Consider the following 17,900-nt stretch of genomic DNA (forward strand, 5'->3'; position numbering starts at 1 on the left):
CGTTGATTTTATTCCCAACGTTATTTGCTGGTGACTGCCGCTAAATTAATCAAACCAAACCTGTGATTTAAGGGGGAAAGTGTGAGCCCTAAGTCAGAACGACCCGAACTGGAAAGAGCAAGGGCTCCTGCAGCTACAAAATCAGGCTGTAGTAGAGGGCCGGGGACCATTGCTAGCCTACGACAGGACACAGGTTCAAATACCCAAGAGGCCTGCACCCCCATCTGTCCTCTCCCCCTTTGAGATGGGGCTGTGGACAGACCTGCTAGTCATTACCACTACTTAATTTTCAAGACTCAGTGCAAAAAAGAATAATACCTGGCCGTTTGTTCAAGAATTAGAACTTTCAAGATGGTGGCGGCAGAGCCTTAAGCCAGACAGGAGCCTATGGCGCACCCTTGGTGTGGTGGGAAGCGGACTTCTCCACCCCGCTCCCCAACCCCCACTCAGGTGAACCTCCATACCAGGAATAAAACAGATATGTTTAGGGGACTGGCGTTTCCGCAGCGATTACACCGGCAGGTTTAATTTAGGAGGAAGGCTCCTGCCCTCCCATGGAGCACAGAGACTTCTCACGATCACCCATCACCAAGGATCATCCAGGATCACCAATCACCCTAACCCCAGTCTTGGGGGCGGGGGGCAGCCTATGTCGCAGGGGCGCGAAGGGAGAGCCAATCTAGCCAGTTTCCCACGGCCAGCTTGGAGCGTCCGCGGTGCGCCTTACTGACCCGCGCGGGGCTCCGGGGGCGGCTGACAGCGGCGGGCTAGTTCCGGCGCCCAGGGCCCCACCCGGGTTCCAAAGCCCTCCCCTCCCACCTGCTCCCGGCCCTACCGGGGTGTGGGCGTGGGAGACGCCCGGAGGGGACCAGGCAGAGCTAGAGGCGGGGACCCAGAAGCCGGCGCCCCCCGCGCCTCGCAAAGCCTCTCGGATGCTCCGATCTCCACTGCCCCAGCCGCAGAGTCGCCCCTAAATCCACGCGGCTGGGGCCCGCAGTCACGCGTGTTGCCCTTCCGGCCTCTCCGAGGGCCCCGCCCCGCCCCGCCCGCGGGGTGCGGGCCCTTTAAAGGCGCGCTCGGCCGGAGCCGCCCCTTCTGTCGGCCAAGCTCGGGAGCCGCGGCCGCCAGCGGGCCTTGGCCATGGCGTCCCCGGCCATCGGACAGCGTCCCTACCCGCTTCTCCTAGACCCCGAGCCGCCGCGGTATCTGCAGAGCCTGGGTGGCACCGAGGCGCCGCCGCCGCCCGCCCGGCCACGCCGCTGCATCCCCGCGGCCCTGGTCTCCGCGTCCGGGGCGTCAGAGGGGCGCGGCGGCCGGAGGGCTGCCCGGGGGGACCCCGAGCCCATGCCTCGGGACTGCCGACCCGCTCGCCCTGTCCGGCCCGGACTGCAGCAGAGACTGCGGCGGCGGCCGGGTCGCACCGACCCCGCGACGTGCGGAGCATCTTCGAGCAGCCGCAGGATCCCCGCGTCCTGGCCGAGAGAGGCGAGGGGCACCGTTTCGCGGAACTGGCGCTGTTAGGCGGCCCGGGCTGGTGTGACCTGTGCGGACGAGAGGTGCTGCGGCAGGCGCTGCGCTGCGCTTGTGAGTGAGGGCAGGGCAGGGGAGGTGCGCGGGGGTGAAGGGCTGGGAGCCTGGGGAGAGGAGGCCATTGCCTTTTGTGGCCAGCCCGAACTTTAGGCAGGTAACCTTTGGAGACAGCTGCTGCCCACTGCCTGGTATCTTTTCGTGGCTGCCCGCTAACCAGATGTGGCTATGCGGCACGGTTACGCACCTTCAGACGGGTTCCAGCCCTCTCCCCGTGCATGCAGAGGAGCTTGTTTGCAGGTTAGGATTGATGGCCCGCCACAAGGTCATTCGGCTGTCATCCATACGCCCTTTAGATGTGCATTTTTAGACTTGGGTAGTGATATTGAAAGCGAACTGTGTATTTGACCCTTGCTTATTAGAGTTAATGGGGGACATGGCTTATTGGTCCCCTCTGGCAAAAGCGCAGGCTCTTCCTCCTAGGGGAGCTATTGGCACTGGAAGCCTGGGTAGGCTTTGAGTGGAAACAGGCTGTGAGGTTGGAAGATGCCAAGGTCACCTGCGCCTGCGGCCCCTTCTGCTTTCCACACCTGGCTCCTCGGCCCCTCTGCTTCAGGGTTTGGCTGAGTCCTGCCTCTTCCTTCTCCTGGGCCCCTGCATCAATCTTCTACCTCTAAACGACTAAGCTCCCTGCTTAGGCATCCCCCAGAATACCTGCTGGCCAGGCTTCTCTCAGTCCTGACTGAAACACCCGGCGCCAGGGTGGAGAGTTTCTGAGCCAATCTGCACTCTTTTTAGGGCTGATTATTACCTCTCTCCAATGGTGAGAATGTGTGTGTATTCCTTTCCTATGTGCCCTCCTCACCAAGCCATGTTGCCAGAGGATGCTCATAGTCATGTGTTTCGCTACTTTAAACCCCGTGAAACACACAGCACCTTGACAGTCTCCAGCAATCGGCTGTGGAAATGGATTACGGTTGTCGTCATGTGTTGTGGTAAAGGCCCTTCTCCCACCATAGCAGCCTGTGCTTCCCTCAGACTGCATCGCTGGACAGCAGCAGCTAGCTCTCCTCATACTGTAGTCCACAGCGGCATCTTCTCGGCCACGGCCAGGACTGAGTGAAAGGGGAAATGGGCGCTGTTCTTCCCACCATCAGCACGCCCCGTTCAGGTGCCTGTTCAGGAGAGAGCTGAGTGTGTGCCTCTGTCATGTGTGGACCGGCCGTTGTCTCTTGTAAATGCTTCTGAGCTGCGGAAGACTCCAGTGCATTACCTTCAGCCAGGCTTCCAGTGTTTTCTCCCTCCATGTTCCTGGGTGCCTCGCAGATCCCGATAACCCTGTACACAGGGAAACAGGCCACGCCTCCACTGCAATGGATTTACTGATGCTCACATTCCAGAAGCTGCATGGTCTGTGAAAAACATGCTCGTTGTAATTCTTGTTTGCACTTAGGTTGTAATTCTTGCTTGCATTTAGACTTAGAGCGACCGTCCGTTCCACGCCGAGTTTGTGGTATTCTTCTGGCTAGCAATAATGATGTGCTGGCGGTTTCTGTGTGGGTATCTGTGCAGTATTCCATGACTAAATGAGCATCCTCGTACCACATTAAAATTGTGTATTTCCCTTGCTCAGTCCCTAAATAGTTTCCAGCAGTTGGGAAAAGGGAGACCACAGACAAGGCCTCTGACCTGTGAATTGTTGAGGCCCTTTTGCTTTCTTGGGCTCCTGTGACCCCTGTGTGGTTGGTTTTGTGCCAGCCAGAGATGTCTGACCACTGGAGAGGCAGCAGGACCCGAGTCAAGAAGCCACAGAAAGGATTCTCTGTTTGTTGTTTTTTAATATTTAACTAACTCAGAGTGTTCTGCTGACCAGGAGCAAGTTGAGAAATTTTTGGTGTGCAGAACAGACCCACCAGGCATCTGGTGTCGAGCTGGGGTCTGGTTCCTTGAGAGGGTTGGTTTGCTTAATTTTACAGGTCAGAAAAGGAACTTCTAAAAGGTAATCCCGTAGCTGGGGGAGCTGGCAAAGCATGAGGACCTGAACTGGATCCCCAGAACCCACGTGAAAATAAAAAGGCAGGCTTGGCGGCACATGCTTGTCATCTCGGTGCTGGGCAGGGGGTGGAGACAGATTCCTGGGCCCTGCTGGCCAACCAGTCTAGCCTACACACACACACACACACACACACACACACACCTCAAACCGGAACCAAAGTCCTGGCTATGAATCCAAACTGCCACTTAGTCTCTCTGTGACCCCATCATTTGTCTTTTAAAAGTGGGAGCAATGATCTTATCTTCTGCATCGTGTTAATGTGAGAATTCAATGGATTAATCGTATACATGTAAGTTGATTATAAAGTGGTTGGCAGGATGCACAATGAGCATCTAATTAGATATAAATGTTACTATTATCTCCTCCCATTTTAAGAGCTTTAATGCCTAGCTGGGGCTCACTACACCTCATGAGCCTTGAGCACAGTTTTCCAGCTTTGCTGGGTTGTTGAGTGGAAACGGGGGAGTGGATAGTATGTCTTGGAAGTTCAGGTATGAAGTGTCCTCTAGAAATGACATCCCTGCCTAGCACTCAGGGGGGAAGTCAGCTGTGATTAAACCCACAGTCCTGAGGCTGAAACTCATGTATGCGTGCCCTCGGGGTCTCTTTCTGAGTGGCACTCGAGACCCGCACAGTGTCATGCCTGGTTTCTGTAAATGGTGCTTGGAAATGGATGCTTGTCTATGGGCAGTGGGGCTGTGACTGACAAGTGTCTGTTCAGGGAGGTGGTGCTGGGTGGGAGCCTGGTTGGCAAATGGACTTTTAATAGAGGATTGCCTTGCCTGGCTTAAGCGTAGTCCCACTTCAGGGTCTGTAGCAGCGCTGGTTAACACTGGATTTGCCAACAGGAAAGTTCAGAGCTAATGCTAACTCTTGGGATTACATCTGCGGGCTGGAAAGACTGCACAGATGATAAAGTGTTTGTCGTGAATTCAGATCCCCAGCACTCATGTAGAAAGCCTAACCCTATGGAGCTCACCTGTAAGCCAGCACCAGGGAGGCAGCTTGCAGGCTAGCCCGTCCAGCTGTATTGAAAAACTCCAGGAGCAATGAGAGACCCTGTCTCGAAAATAAAATGGTGAGCAGTCGGGGAAGAGATTCCGTGTTGACCCCTGGCTTCCAAACACACCCACAAAAAAAATGTGTAACACAAGCACACACAAAATCAAATTTGTTAGATAGAGAAGGAAACCCAATGGGCTTGGTGCCCATACTCAACAGAGGACAGTGGCCAAGGTGAGAGGTCACTGAACCCCAAATGCTTTGCTTTTGGGTGGGGTGGTAATGTTTGGACGCTACCTCCAGCATTCCCAGAGAACAGTCAGCAGCAGGTAACCTGGGAATTTCTCCAGCTGCTTCTTGCCCTTTCTTGTGTAGAAAGCAAGTAAAGATGGCCGCCTGCCATGTGTCTCCTTTGAGTGGGTGTGTGAACCGTCCTGGGCCAGGGAATGGTCTGGCCGTTGGAGAAATCAAGTCTAATTCTCTCAGCCAGGGAGGAGAGACTTCAGGTGGGAGCTGTTGATCCGTGGGTGCCCCAGGTTGGCTCCAGGAAAGAGTCCCCCTGAAGGGGCAGTTATTCAGAGTCACGAGCATAAAGTGATGGGAATGACAGGCTTGAAAAGGGGGCCTCCCCGGGGCTCAGCCCCCTAACCTCCCCCTCCAGTGGTAAACTTTGATTACAGTGTGAGAAGCTCATACTTGCTGCCAGATTCCTAGGGAGGGGCTCTGCGACTTTATTTGTGAGAGCTGCTGGGGTCTCTCGGGGTGCTTATGATTCCTCTAGTTCCGGATGCTGTATCGATGGCTGGGTTGTTTAACTAGGTCCTCTGTGGGATTGGAGCCACCCAGGTGGCCGCTCAGTGACTCTATTAGGGGCTCTTTGCAAGAAGACGAGGACCCTGACTTTGGCTACTCTCCCATCCCCACCCCACTGTGACAGACAAGGGTCCTCATAGAAAGCATCTTGGCAAGTGTCCTTTGTTACGCTGGTGGTCCCTGTGTTTACTCTGGGCACTTGGGGGCTGTTTGCCCAGAGGACTCGGTAGCGCTGGACTGTGTTCTTGTGTTTTCCTTTACTTAGACTCATATTTTGTTGGGGAAGCTGGAAAAATTAAGCACTAAGATTGATGTTTTGTTGTTAAGGATGACAAGGAAACACCCAGTTTTCTCTCCTGGCTTTAATTAAAGTCTTCTTAGGGAAGGCCTTTTTGGAGTGTGTCTTAAAAGAACAGAGAAAGGGCAGTGGTGGTACTCTGCATCCTCCAGTCCAGCATCCCTAGTTCTCCTTTTTTCCCTTCTCATCTTCTCAAAAGATGGAAGGGAAGGGATTAAATGTGGGCCAATTCCAACCCCCATTCATCAGAGCATGAAATTTTATGATTATGGAGTATGGGGGGCTTGAATTCCAGGTATAGTCAGAAATGATTAATGCCACTTGTCTGCAGCCTAATTAGACTTGGTAATGAATGTGTGTGTGTTCGTCTGCGGAAGCTGTGAGTTATTAGATGGCAGGGAATTGATGAGGTCTGGGCCTGGGATCTTTCCCTTTCTCCGAGCTCGCTCTTGAATCGGCCGGTGCCAAGCTTGGCAGGTAAGCCCTGAGTGACAGGGAAAACGGCCTCAGCCAGCCCGAAGGATTGTGCCTGGCTGGCAGCGTGAATCCCATCCCGGGGAGTATGCCCTGGTCAGGCTTGGGCCAGGCCAGCCGAGGTCTGGGAATGCACACAAGACAGTTCACGTGCCAGAGCGCCTCTGCTCTGAGGAACCTCATTTCCATGCTTCCCGCAGCCACACTCATCCTCAAAATAACCTCATGAGGCTGGAATGTGGGATGTTTCTGCCAAGCACTCACCTGCCTGCGGCTTTCTTGGCCAGCCTGCTAGCAGGGACCTCTCAGGTAGAGCCAACTGTGACAGGTCTGCCAGGCTTTGAGGCCATCTTAGGCCCTCACCATGTTTCCCCACTTTGGGCCCAGTGCCTAGCACTTCTACCATGGGCAGCCCCCAAGCATGGCAAGGCGGCATGTGTGTCCTACCCACTCCCGGGATCTCTCTGGCTCTCCATACTCACCCCCTCAGTCCTCAGTTTCCCATAGAGGGCGGGTGCTTGCCTCTCTTGCCCTGCCTGGGGTATTATTAAGGCTGGTGATGGACCTATAAACATCTCAGGTCCTTCCTGTTCGCATTCCAGAGATGGCAGGGCGAGTGTTCTTTGGAGGGCGAGCAGTTGTGGGTGTGCAAGGCATGTAAACACCCTGGCCTTTCTGTTCCTGTTCCTGGCTTTAGTCAGGGCCAGGCGCCTCTTCGCAGCTGACAGATCCTGGTCTGGAGGGCTGCAGGCGACCTCTGCCCTCCCAGATGCATGGTCTTGTCCGTGGTCTCTGCTGTCTGGAGCCACCCAGCCCTCCTGCAGGGTTCTGTTCCAGCTCCCCCACCCCCACCCCTCCCCGGGTCAGGAAGGGCTGGCAGCAGCTGACTGCCAAGGCCAGCCCTGACTGGAGAAGATGGTTTTGTATTTAGTCATGTTCGGGTTTTTTTCCAGACGCGCTGACAAACTTCTTTCCCCATGTTCTCAGTAAGAGCTCAGGGTTGAGAGGGGTGCACAGCCAGACTTGGGACTTTGGGGAGAGAAGGAGGGGTGAGGCGGTGACGTCAGGTTCGGCACAGTCGGCTTTCCCCGGGGGCACGGGTTTAGTGGGATAAAGACTGTGCTGGGAATGGTCGTGCGTACCTTGCCCCAAGGTCAAGGGTATCTTAGCTCAGACCTGTGCCAGTGATAGGTGGTGGGTCTTCACTGAGGCACACACTGTGCTGAGGAGACACGGGCAGGGCCTGGTGGACCTCAGAACCTCTTCGTGGTATGTGCATTGGCCAGCGTGCCTGTGCTGGGCCTGTTCTAGCCTGCTTGTGGTTCCTGGAGTAGAGGAAGTTCACGAGATACAGCCACTGGGAAATCTGAAGTTGCATCTTCTTGCACTTGAGTGGGGGGATGAAGGAAGTGCATTGTCGTGCCTCTTGGGAACCATGGCACCTCCTCAATGTGGGAGGATGGGCTGTGGCTGAGGGGTCTGGGTGACCGCTGGAAGCTGGAGTGTCACATGTTTGGACTGCAGTTGAGGACACCAGGAAAAGCACAAGGTGGCATTGCACAGAGGCCTTCTCAGAGGGTGGTGCTCAGTGTTTAGACTGTCCGTTCCCATGTGTCACTGGACGGGTGGCTGGTGGCGAAGTATGACACTCACCTGTGACCACAAGAGGCTAGGTCATACTTACTCCTTGGTAGAAGACCTCTGTGCCACCCTCTGCCACTCCCAACTCCCTATGTCTTGAATAGACACATTTCCAGGTCTCCAGTGGCGGCTGGGTGGAGAAAAATGAAAGCTTGGGCCTGGAGAGATGGATCGGTATGTGCAGTATTTGCTCTGCAAGCGGAGTAACCAGAGTTAATCCCTAGAACTCACATAAAAAGCTGGGCACGGGGCACACATTGGTGAGTTTTCCCCCAAAGATTTATTATTTATCTGTTTTATGTACAAGAGTGATCAGTCTTCATACATACCAGAAGAGGGCATCAGACCCCATTACAGATGGTCGTGAGCCACCATGTGGGTGCTGGGAATTGATCTAGGACCTCTGGAAGAGCAGCCAGAGCTTTTAACTTCTGAGCCATCTCTCCAGCCCCAGGTGACACACATTTGTAAGCCCAGCACTGTGGGGCCAGAGAAAGGCAGATTCCTGGAGATGGCTGGCCAGCCGGCCAAGCCTAACTAGCGAACTCATGGTCCCAGGGTGAGACCCTGTCTCACAAAATAAGATGGTTGGCTCCTAAGGAATGATACCCAAGGTTGTTCTTTGGCTTCTGCATGCACCTGTGGACATAAAAACATGGACACACATGTATGTGTACACACACGAACACACACATGAATAAAAGGAAATGAAAACTGATCTTACATGGCCCTTGATGAAACCGGTTCCTAAAAGGCGGGTCTATAAGTGGAGTAGTGTTGTTTGTGGTTCTTTAGAAATTCTTTTGAAGGTTTGGGGAGACTGCTTGCCGAACAGGTAGGAGGCCTTGAATTAGATGGGTCCTCACCACCACAACGATACTGCGGGGCGGGGCGAGAAACCGAGAGTCCTGCGAAGGAAGGACAGCTTGGATCCCCTCAGGGTTGTCTGGTGCGTGCTGGCCCTGGGGCAATTGTCTTCACTGAACCGTGATGTAAGTTGTTCTGTGAAGCTGTGGAAATGGAAATGAACACTCACCTGTCCTAGAGAGAATGGCCAACAAGTCCAGAGCGGAGAGGATTTGAACCGCACCTGGCTGTGTCTGGAGAGTTTTCCTGTTCAGCCCGTGTTGTTGGGCCTGGTGTTCTGCTGTGAGGTGGGCAGGACTGACTGGAGCATGCATGGCTGTCACAGGCGTAGAGACATCGCAGTCAGGAAAATCAAGGGGCTTCTGGGGGATGATCCAGACGCTAACGCAGAACTCTGCCTTCAGAGCTAGCCTTCAGGCCACATAGATTGTTAAGTTTTCTTAAGTCCGTCAATGGATGTTGAAATGTCCAAAACACGGTTACTAGTAATAGCTACGGGGGGGTGGGGGTGTAAAGAAAAAGAGGGTGAATCGTGTGCAAGCAGCAGTTTCCCTCAGTTTCCGGGTGGTTGAGAGTTGGTTGTACACAGCCTGTCTTCCCGTTCAGTTTCTAAGTTGGTCTTTGTCATGTGCAAATCACAAGATCTTTAAGTCCCAGGGTAGAAGAAATGAGTGTCCTTCCACTCCCAACATACCTGTTGGCGATAGGTGTGTACATGGGGTGGGTATGGGCTCACATAGACATGTGCACGGGGTGGGTATGAACACACATAGACGTGTGCATGGGGTGGGTATGGACACACATACATATGTGCATGGCGGGGATGGGATATGTACTACATAGACACATGCGTAGGGTGGGTATGGACACATAGACATGTGCATAGGGTGGACATGAACACACATAGACATGTGCATGGGGTGGGTATGGGCACACATAGACATGTGCATAGGGCGGGTAGGGGCACACTTAGTCATGGGCATGGAGTGGGTATGGACCCGTAGGCACCTCCTTTGTGTGTTGTGGCCGTCACAGTTCATGACACAGACCAGCCAATAACCAAAGTGAAATTAAGCAAACAGAACCCGAGGGGAGATGGCGAGGCAGAGAAGGGCTGGATGAGGATTGGAAGGCAAACCAGGTCTGCTCTGCAGACCTCTGGCTCGAACCCTAGGCAGCAGGTCCGCCGCCGCCTGCTTTCCTCATTCCCTTGGATGTGTTTTCCATCCAAGCCCAGAAGACGCTGGAGGTTTGGTGGTTTCTGTTGTAATAATTATGTCCTTTCTGCAACAGTGGAAAGTATTAAAAACCCAGAAAGTCTTGGTGCTGCCTTGTTTAGCCACAGATCCCTGCTGTAACTCGAGAGTTCGGAGTGAGCTCACGGAATGTCTGCTCTGGTGATGAGTGCTTTAAAAGCAATCCATTTTTATATAAGTAGGTGTTTGAGGGGAGGCTGTCTCCTACCCCAGACCTGTAAGATGGCGAAGACGGATGCTTCAGCTCTGTTCACCCTTGGCTAGACTGTCTTTTCAGCATGGAGAGAGATCCTCAGCCTAAGCTTGGACGTTAGGGGCAGCACGAGGTCATCATAGACAACCCCCTGCTGTGGGTGGTAAGGCTTCCAGTTGTAGAGCTCCTGTCTCATTCCCAAAGGATCAGGGATGAAGATTCTAGAGTACGACATTTGTGTGGGCCCCAGGTTTCATCCTGAACACTGAAAACAACAAAACAAAACCCCCAAACACATCAAAACTCTGTGTCGAGATAAGAGACGTGAAGGAAGCCCATCCTAGAGCCAAGTGGGAAGGACATCCTCTGTTATGCATATTAAAACTCTCCCAGCCTCAGATGACCTTCTTTCCTAGGGCAGTAGTGGGAATACTGCCCTTTCCTGGCCTGGGCTGGGCCAGAGTTCCTAGATGTTCTGGGCAGAGGCTCAGAGGGCCAGAAGGGCCTGGGCACCACCTCTTGCTTGACGGTTCCAAGCGTCATCTTGGGACTTGGACTCACAACCTTTTTCCAGTACAGAGCCTGCTTGAGAAGCTAACAGGCCACAAAAACAGACTAGAGAGACCCCAGTCTTCCTGGGTCAGTGTCCAGGCCTGAGGAGGGACGGCCCTGCAGAGGAGAAGCGTCAAATTAAGTCTTGGTACACACCATCCAAATGCTGGCTAAACTCCAGTCGTTTCCAAGATCGCTCTTACAACACGGTTTCCCAAATATCACGGCAGAGCCACCCCTCTCTGTGGCTGTATAGAATGATTTTTTTTTCTCCACATATAACGGATATATTTATTCTCTTCCGCGTCTCTATGTCCAGCAGCACCTGATGCTATCTCAGGACAGTGAAAGAAGGCCAGTCCACCCCCACAAGTTGTAGCCCTGAAATGTGCTGGATTTAAGGCACCTTGACTCAAGGAGCTCTTATTCCATGTTGTTCCTCCCGTTTTAAGAAGGGAGAAAGAGATATTGTCCTCAAAATAAGTAAAATGGTTGAATTTTATGTATTCTTCCTCAAACTGTACAAAAAACGACAGAAGAAGAGAATAAGGCAGGTTTCGGAGGGGAGAACACAGACTCCCAGAGCATGATGGGCCAACACACAAAATGAGCATAAAGCCACGAGGAGACAAAAAAAAAAAGGGGGGTTGTTTTTGCTGTTTTTATTTGTTTGTTTAACCAACAGGCTCAAAAATCTGTGAGACAAAAATTCTTGGAGTTCAGGCTGGGCAGTGGTGGCGCACGCCTTTAATCCCAGCACTCGGGAGGCAGAGGCAGGTGGATCTCTGTGAGTTCAAAGCCGGCATGGACTACCAAGTGAGTTCCAGGAAAAGGCGCAAAGCTACACAGAGAAACCCTGTCTCAAAAAACCAAAAAAAAAAAAAAAAAAAATTCTTGGAGTTCATACAGATTGATTTCAGAGCCCATGAACGTTAGTCAAATGTTCTACCACTGAGCTACACTCGTGGCCTCAGTAAGACAGGCCCTTGCTTAATCGCCTAGGCTAGTCTTGAACTCAGGTCCTCCTGCCCCAGCCTCCCGAGCAGCAGGGATTACAAGCATGTGGCATCATGTGTCTATATTAAATGGGGATTTGAAGCTATGTGCTGCCATTGCTTCTGCACTGAGTATGCAGACGCTCTAGGATGAGTGGGCTGGACAGACCCCCCCCCAGGCGGACTTCTGTGAGGAAGATGAGTGATGGAGAGGTGAGAAGTGGCTGCGGTTTGTTCCTTTGTCTCTCTGCTCTTTCAGCATTTACATGGTATCTGACTCTGGGTTTTTATTAATAAGACCAGTTAGGCCGGGCGGTGGTGGCGCACGCCTTTAATCCCAGCACTCGGGAGGTAGAGGCAGGCGGATCTCTGTGAGTTCGAGGCCAGCCTGGACTACCAAGTGAGTTCCAGGAAAGGTGCAAAGCTACACAGAGAAACCCTGTCTCGAAAAAAAAAAAAAAAAAAAAAAAAAAAGACCAGTTAGGATTCTGGCTACAGTGGGCAGCTTCTTTCAAGTTCAAAGTCAACATTTTCTTCTTTGAGTAGGTCAGAGGATGTGGAAGTTCAGCTCCTACCTCTTGAAGGGTTCTTAGGTAGAGGAGAGAGGAATTAAGAAATGACAGATAGAAAGAGAGACCTAGACGATGAGAAGAAAGACAGAGACACAGGATAGCTTTGGGAGGGCCTGGGTCAATACCCACCAGCCACTTGGTTTATTCAAAAGGGCTTTTTATAATATGCAAGGGGAGAGTCAAAAGACATCCCCCTTGCAAGATCAAAGCACACCATACAGCCAAGTGTAGACCCTTCCAAACATGTGGTAACCACGCCCGTGGCCAAATCATCTCCTTATGCAGCCCTGCAGGGTAAAGCAAGCTCAGATTCTCTGATCCTGAGTAAGGTCTCACTAGATAGCCTCTGTGGGCTCCCACAAGAGGATATGGCCTTTGGCCTATAGCATTCTCTTTGACTTTGGTGGAGTTGGGAGCACAAAGAGGTTGAGCTAGAATTTGGCAGTTGCTTGGGACTCTGGGACTCCCGTAGGGGCGTCTGGCTAGGTCTCTGGACAGCCTGAGGGTGGGTCCAGTGGCCTTCCCAGAAGGCTGCTGCCACCCTGGTACCAGCTCTCTTGACTTGGCCTGGGCAACAAGCAGGCTCTTCAGACATTCTCCCATGAGGCTGGCTACTTTGGGGTCAGAGTCAGGGATATCCTGTGAGCCCCAGTTTTAGGCCAGAGAGACATTCCTGTCCTTATGTGGGGGACCATTATTTCCCCTTTGCTCCCCCCACCTCCTGTAGCCCACAGGATCACATCTTTCTGCCTGTCTCTCCCCTCTTCCCAGGTATCTGGTCTAAGATAAATGCCCTGATCTCCTCAAAGCCACACAGCTTCCTCACAGCCCCCCTCCCCCTCTGCTGAGCGATATGAATTCAGCAATATGAATTAGCTTTGAGTTGTCCCTCAGGAACCCGATATTCAGCTGGTAAAGCATTATTAACCCACCCACCCCCAAAGCAATCCATTAATGAGCTCCTAGGCCGGACATGTGGTATGAGGTAACGGATGACTTTGGTCGTCGTTGGAACTTTGAAGACATTGATTTTTTTTCAGACTCACAGGCATGAGTGAGGAGAGAGACTCGGGCAGTCTCTCCTGCAGCCTGTTTGGTGGGGGCACTTTTATCTTATCTAGCTAAAAGCCCAGGAATAGAAAGTTTTCCATTGGAGGAGGTGGCAGGGACAGGATCTCGGCTGAGGAGGAGGAGACATCCGTGAGGTCTCAGGTGCCTATTCTGGTCACAGGAAGGCAAAAAGCTCTCTGCAGGGCCAGTGACTTCTCTCTCTCTTGGCACCCTCCCTTGACTCCAGGCCTAGAGAAGAGCTATTGATCGGCAGACATCTTAGAATGAGGGAGGGCCCGGAGGAGGAGGTGGTGGCCGCCTGCTTCAGCACGGTCGCTGTGTGTCTCCAGAGGCTCTTCCAAAGGCTCCCAAGGAGCCAGGAGCTGTCAGAAAAGCTCCAAACCCCACAGAGGCTCGGCAGCAAAGCCCTGGCTCATGGTAGGTCCCTGCTCCTCCATCTGGAGATGCTCCAGACCAGAAGGGAATGGGTATTTGGGTTCCCAGGTCTCTGCCTAGTGGCTTTCCTCATGGAAAAGGAATGTGGGATCCTTCAGGCAGCCAGGCCCTTAATATGGAGCCCAGCACCATTTTCTCGGTCCCCTGCCTCTGCAGAGAACAAGGTCTGGGTGCGGTCCCCTTGCCTGATTGCAGAGCAGAAGGACTGGATGGGCAGTCATCCTGGGTCAGAGACACTGTTTTGGCTGTGGGTTTTAATAGGTCTATGTATTAGGACTGAGTAGCCGTTGGGATCTGGCTTTCTGACCCAGTAGGACCCGGTGCCTCCGAGAGCTGCTCTCTTCCATTCTGCCTGTCTTGTAGTTTGCAGGGCGCCAGACTTAGTGAAGCTGAGTGAAGACCTGCCAGAGGAGCAAGGGCTCCTAGGCAGAGTTCCCCACTGGCATGGTGAGTGAAAGTAAGTGGTGTGCAAGGCTGGAAGCCGCTGGGTGGAACCTTCCGGAAGAAGCCTACCCTCGGGCCGTGACTGGCCACGACTTTCCTTTCCTGAGCACCAATTAGGATGAGAATGATCCTCAGCTGGGAAAGGACAGAGGGGCAGAGAAGGAGAGGAGCGAGAGGACAGCTGTGTCCCGTTACCACTGCTTGTCTGTTCATCCTCTGCTGCTTCCTGGGATCAACAAAGGCTCAGCCGGGGACCAGGGATGATCTGAGGTATTGCTGTCCAGCCAAGGCTCTTTCCACTGGGTAGTGTTCTCTCCAGGACCATTGGGGTACGACCTGCAGAAAACCAGAAACGTTTGTATTTATTTTTACTATCTTTCGTTTGCTCCAGATCCCTGCACGGAGGGAATGCAGGGAATTAGTCTTTTGCAGTGAGGCCCTTGTCAAAGGTCATGGCCTCGTAGCCAGAGCTGCAGGCCTTTGCCACTGGATTCTGCCCGTTACGGTGACCTATGACTGTTTCCTTTCGATGGTTGGAAGTCGTTGGAGGGCACTGTCTTTCCTTGGGGCACTCTGCCCATTTCTCTATTTTCTTCAGTACATTCAGAAATAAGTAGAGAGTCCAGGGAGTCACAATATAGCTTAGAGATGGAACTAAAATTAAATGCCATATCTGGACCAAAATTTTGGAGTCAAATTTTTTAAATGATTTTGACCATGACAGATAATTTTTCTGACTATGGCTTTACTTTTGAGAAATGGGAAATTTATCCTCATCAACAGCCAAATGCATACTCTGTGCCAAGAGGGAAAATGGCTACTGAATTTCTTGATTTCAGTGGGCACTCTCTTTCTTTAACTTCCTCTTTCTCTCTCTTACACACACACACACACACACACACACACACACACACACACACACATACACACACTTCCTCATTCCTTTGCTATTCAGCCTAATGAATTATCGACTGAATAAAAATCATTTAGGCCTATCATGGCAGCATGAAGGTCAGGGCCAATGCTACACCTCATCCACAGCTCACTGGCTAATTTTGTCAGGATTTCGCCTTGACTGTTGCAAGATGAAGGGAGAAGGAAGGGTGCTTAGAGATATGGGAGCTGTGGACTTCTGGAATACCTCTGCCTTCTTCTCAGGACTTCACGAGCAGCTGGGCTGTGGCATTAAAGAAAACGGATAAGGACTCGGGTGACTTGCACTTCCTGGCTGTCAGGCCTTGTCTTGTAGCAACTGACTTTCCTGGGCTTCAGATTTCCCAGTGAGGCCTCTCCCCTGGTCCTTCGGTCATTAGTGTTCTCAGACAGGCACTCGGGATGAGCCTCCACCGTGGCTGGCTGCCCTTCCTTTGCACACAGGCCAGAGTGGACGTCTGTGTGGGAAGGATCAGCAGTTGAAGGCCGCCCGGGCAGAAGAGGGTCACAAAACGCTTACAGCATCTTCTCCAGAAAAATCCCTGTCCCTGGGTTAACCACGCCAGCGAATCAACAGACAGAGCTGGACAGGCCCTTGGCTCAGCTTCAGGAGCTGAGCCAGCATGTCACCGTGCAACAAATCTTCCATTTGAAGGGACCGCCTGCCGGGTGGGTGGGACGAGAGAGGAGCAGACCTGGTCTCTCCAGAAGCTGCTGCACCACTTCTGGCTACAGTGATGTGGCTGCAAGGGAGCTTTTGTCCCGAGCAGAGGGACTGGCCACAGATGTCATGTATTTACCTTCCTTTTCACTGCAGAAGTCTGCGGCTCCCTCTGGCAACCTGCACTTGGGGTGTCTAAAAGTGACATAAAAGCAGATGTGGAAAAACCAGTTGGATGTAGTAGCTTAGTGTCCCTCAAAGGACTGACCCTGTCTGCTCCTGGCCACGGGTAACCCTCTGGCTCTCGGGCGAGGCACACATGCACACGTGTGTGTCTCTCTGTCCAGCTCATACCCACGCATGTGCACCTGTTTCCTTTGGTGCTCTGCGGTCTACATGGACCGGACAAGATTCCTTTCCAATCAAGCCCGCTTGGCTGAGGTCAGTGGGTCACTACCGGAAAGGTACCCCAGGTCTCCCGGAGACTGGGCCACTCTCTGTACTCCCTCTCAGAAATGTTGTCTGCTTGAGATAAAAGGGCGAAGTAGAAGGACATGACTCTTTCCCTCTTTCTATCTGTACCCCTCATTCCTGAGCCCACGTGCTTCCCTGTGAGCGCCACGCCCCCCCCCAGGAAACCCCTCCGTCTTCTTGGGGGTCCAGGGCTGGTGGTGGGGTCCAGAGCTCGGGTGGGACCTCTGATGTTTTGTTTCACACCTGGAGTAGACGGACCTATCCTAGAACAAGGGAGCCCTGAGCGGGGGCGGGGCTGAGAGAGCATCCAGAGCATGGGTTCCCAACCTTCCTGATGCTGCGGCCCTTTAATACAGCGCCTCACGTGGTGACCCACACACACACACACACACACACAACCATACAGTTATCTCCGTTGCTCCTTCATAACTGTAATTTTGCTACTGTTAGGAATCATAATGAAAATACCCGTGTTTTATGGTGGTCTTAGGCGACCCCCGCGAAAGGGTCATTTGACCCCCAGCTTGAGAACCCAGGTCTGCCCCCGCAGATTGAGACCACCGCAGTGGCCCCACCCTGGCTCTGGAGACCACGCGCGGGTCTCTTTTTGTTCGGTGCTTTTAACTTGTCGTTTGTAGTTCAAAACAAAATATTTTCTTTTCAAGGTGCTCTGGTAACTGGATCTCTCCTCTGTGACAGTCCAAGCAGGATGTGTCTGTATTGAGTTCTTTCTTTTGTTCTCTCTCTAAGGAACCTTTTCATACACTTCTTCCTGTTACGCAGAGTCTTTGGATGTCACTAGCTGTCCTCCCGTCACAGTCTTGGCCTGTGGTAGGCTGTCAGTAAATACACAGAGGGAAAGCAGGTCGGGAACCAGGCAGATTGGAAACACAGGAGACAGAACCACATAAAGAGATTTAATATTCTTTCTGAGTTCGTGTGTCCTGATGGGCGCGCACTGAAACTGCCTTGCTCAAAAACTGTTCTGTACCATTGCACTTTGGTCTGCGGGACCACACTATAAAACACAACTTGGACCTTCAAGTGTGGCGTCCTGATGACCAGTCTCCACCTTCATGAGCACATGATAAATACGATCCTTTTGTCTTGCTCACCACGGCACCCCCTCCCCCTCCACGGACATGGTCTCTTTGCTCCCAGAACCCATTGCTTCTTAGCATACAGCAGGGCCTGCAAACCCCCTTACCTGTCTACACTCCATCACCACGTCTAATCCCCTCTGTCAGCAACAGGGTACTTCATGAGGCCATGGTGCCACGGCACAAAGAGGCCAGTGAACAGGGGCATGTCTCTTTAAGGTACACACTGTACCATCAGGAAACATTGCATGTGAAAAATATAAATACACTCCCCACATATAGTCAATTAAGAGATTAAGTAAAGTTGAAAAGAGTTTATCAACTGTGACAGGACTGACTCCATCATGAATCTGATTTACCTGCTCTACTTTAGTCTGTGACTTGGGCCCAGGCGCGCTACCACCGAGCTAAAGCTGGACCTAATTTTAGAGCACATGCGAGCATTATAGTTAAATCTGTGTACATGTTATGAATGTTGGAAGTGTCCAAAAACATACAGAAAAGTATCAGGAGATGGGAAAGAGGGTGCTGGCATT

General features: G+C 52.4%; 1 protein-coding gene across 1 annotated transcript in view; it reads left to right on the top strand.

Annotated features, from left to right (window-relative positions):
• The first annotated feature begins 1,091 nt into the window (after positions 1 to 1,091).
• Rassf5 (Ras association domain family member 5) overlaps positions 1,092 to 17,900 on the top strand; it is a 68,032-nt gene continuing 51,223 nt past the window's right edge. Inside the window, 2 exon segments of the mRNA XM_028876500.2 lie at positions 1,092 to 1,417; positions 1,420 to 1,584. Coding sequence (XP_028732333.1) covers positions 1,141 to 1,417; positions 1,420 to 1,584 — 442 coding nt within the window. The 5' untranslated portion in view covers positions 1,092 to 1,140.

The sequence above is a fragment of the Peromyscus leucopus genome, chromosome 15 (genome assembly GCF_004664715.2).
Source record: "Peromyscus leucopus breed LL Stock chromosome 15, UCI_PerLeu_2.1, whole genome shotgun sequence".
Taxonomy (NCBI): Eukaryota; Metazoa; Chordata; class Mammalia; order Rodentia; family Cricetidae; genus Peromyscus; species Peromyscus leucopus.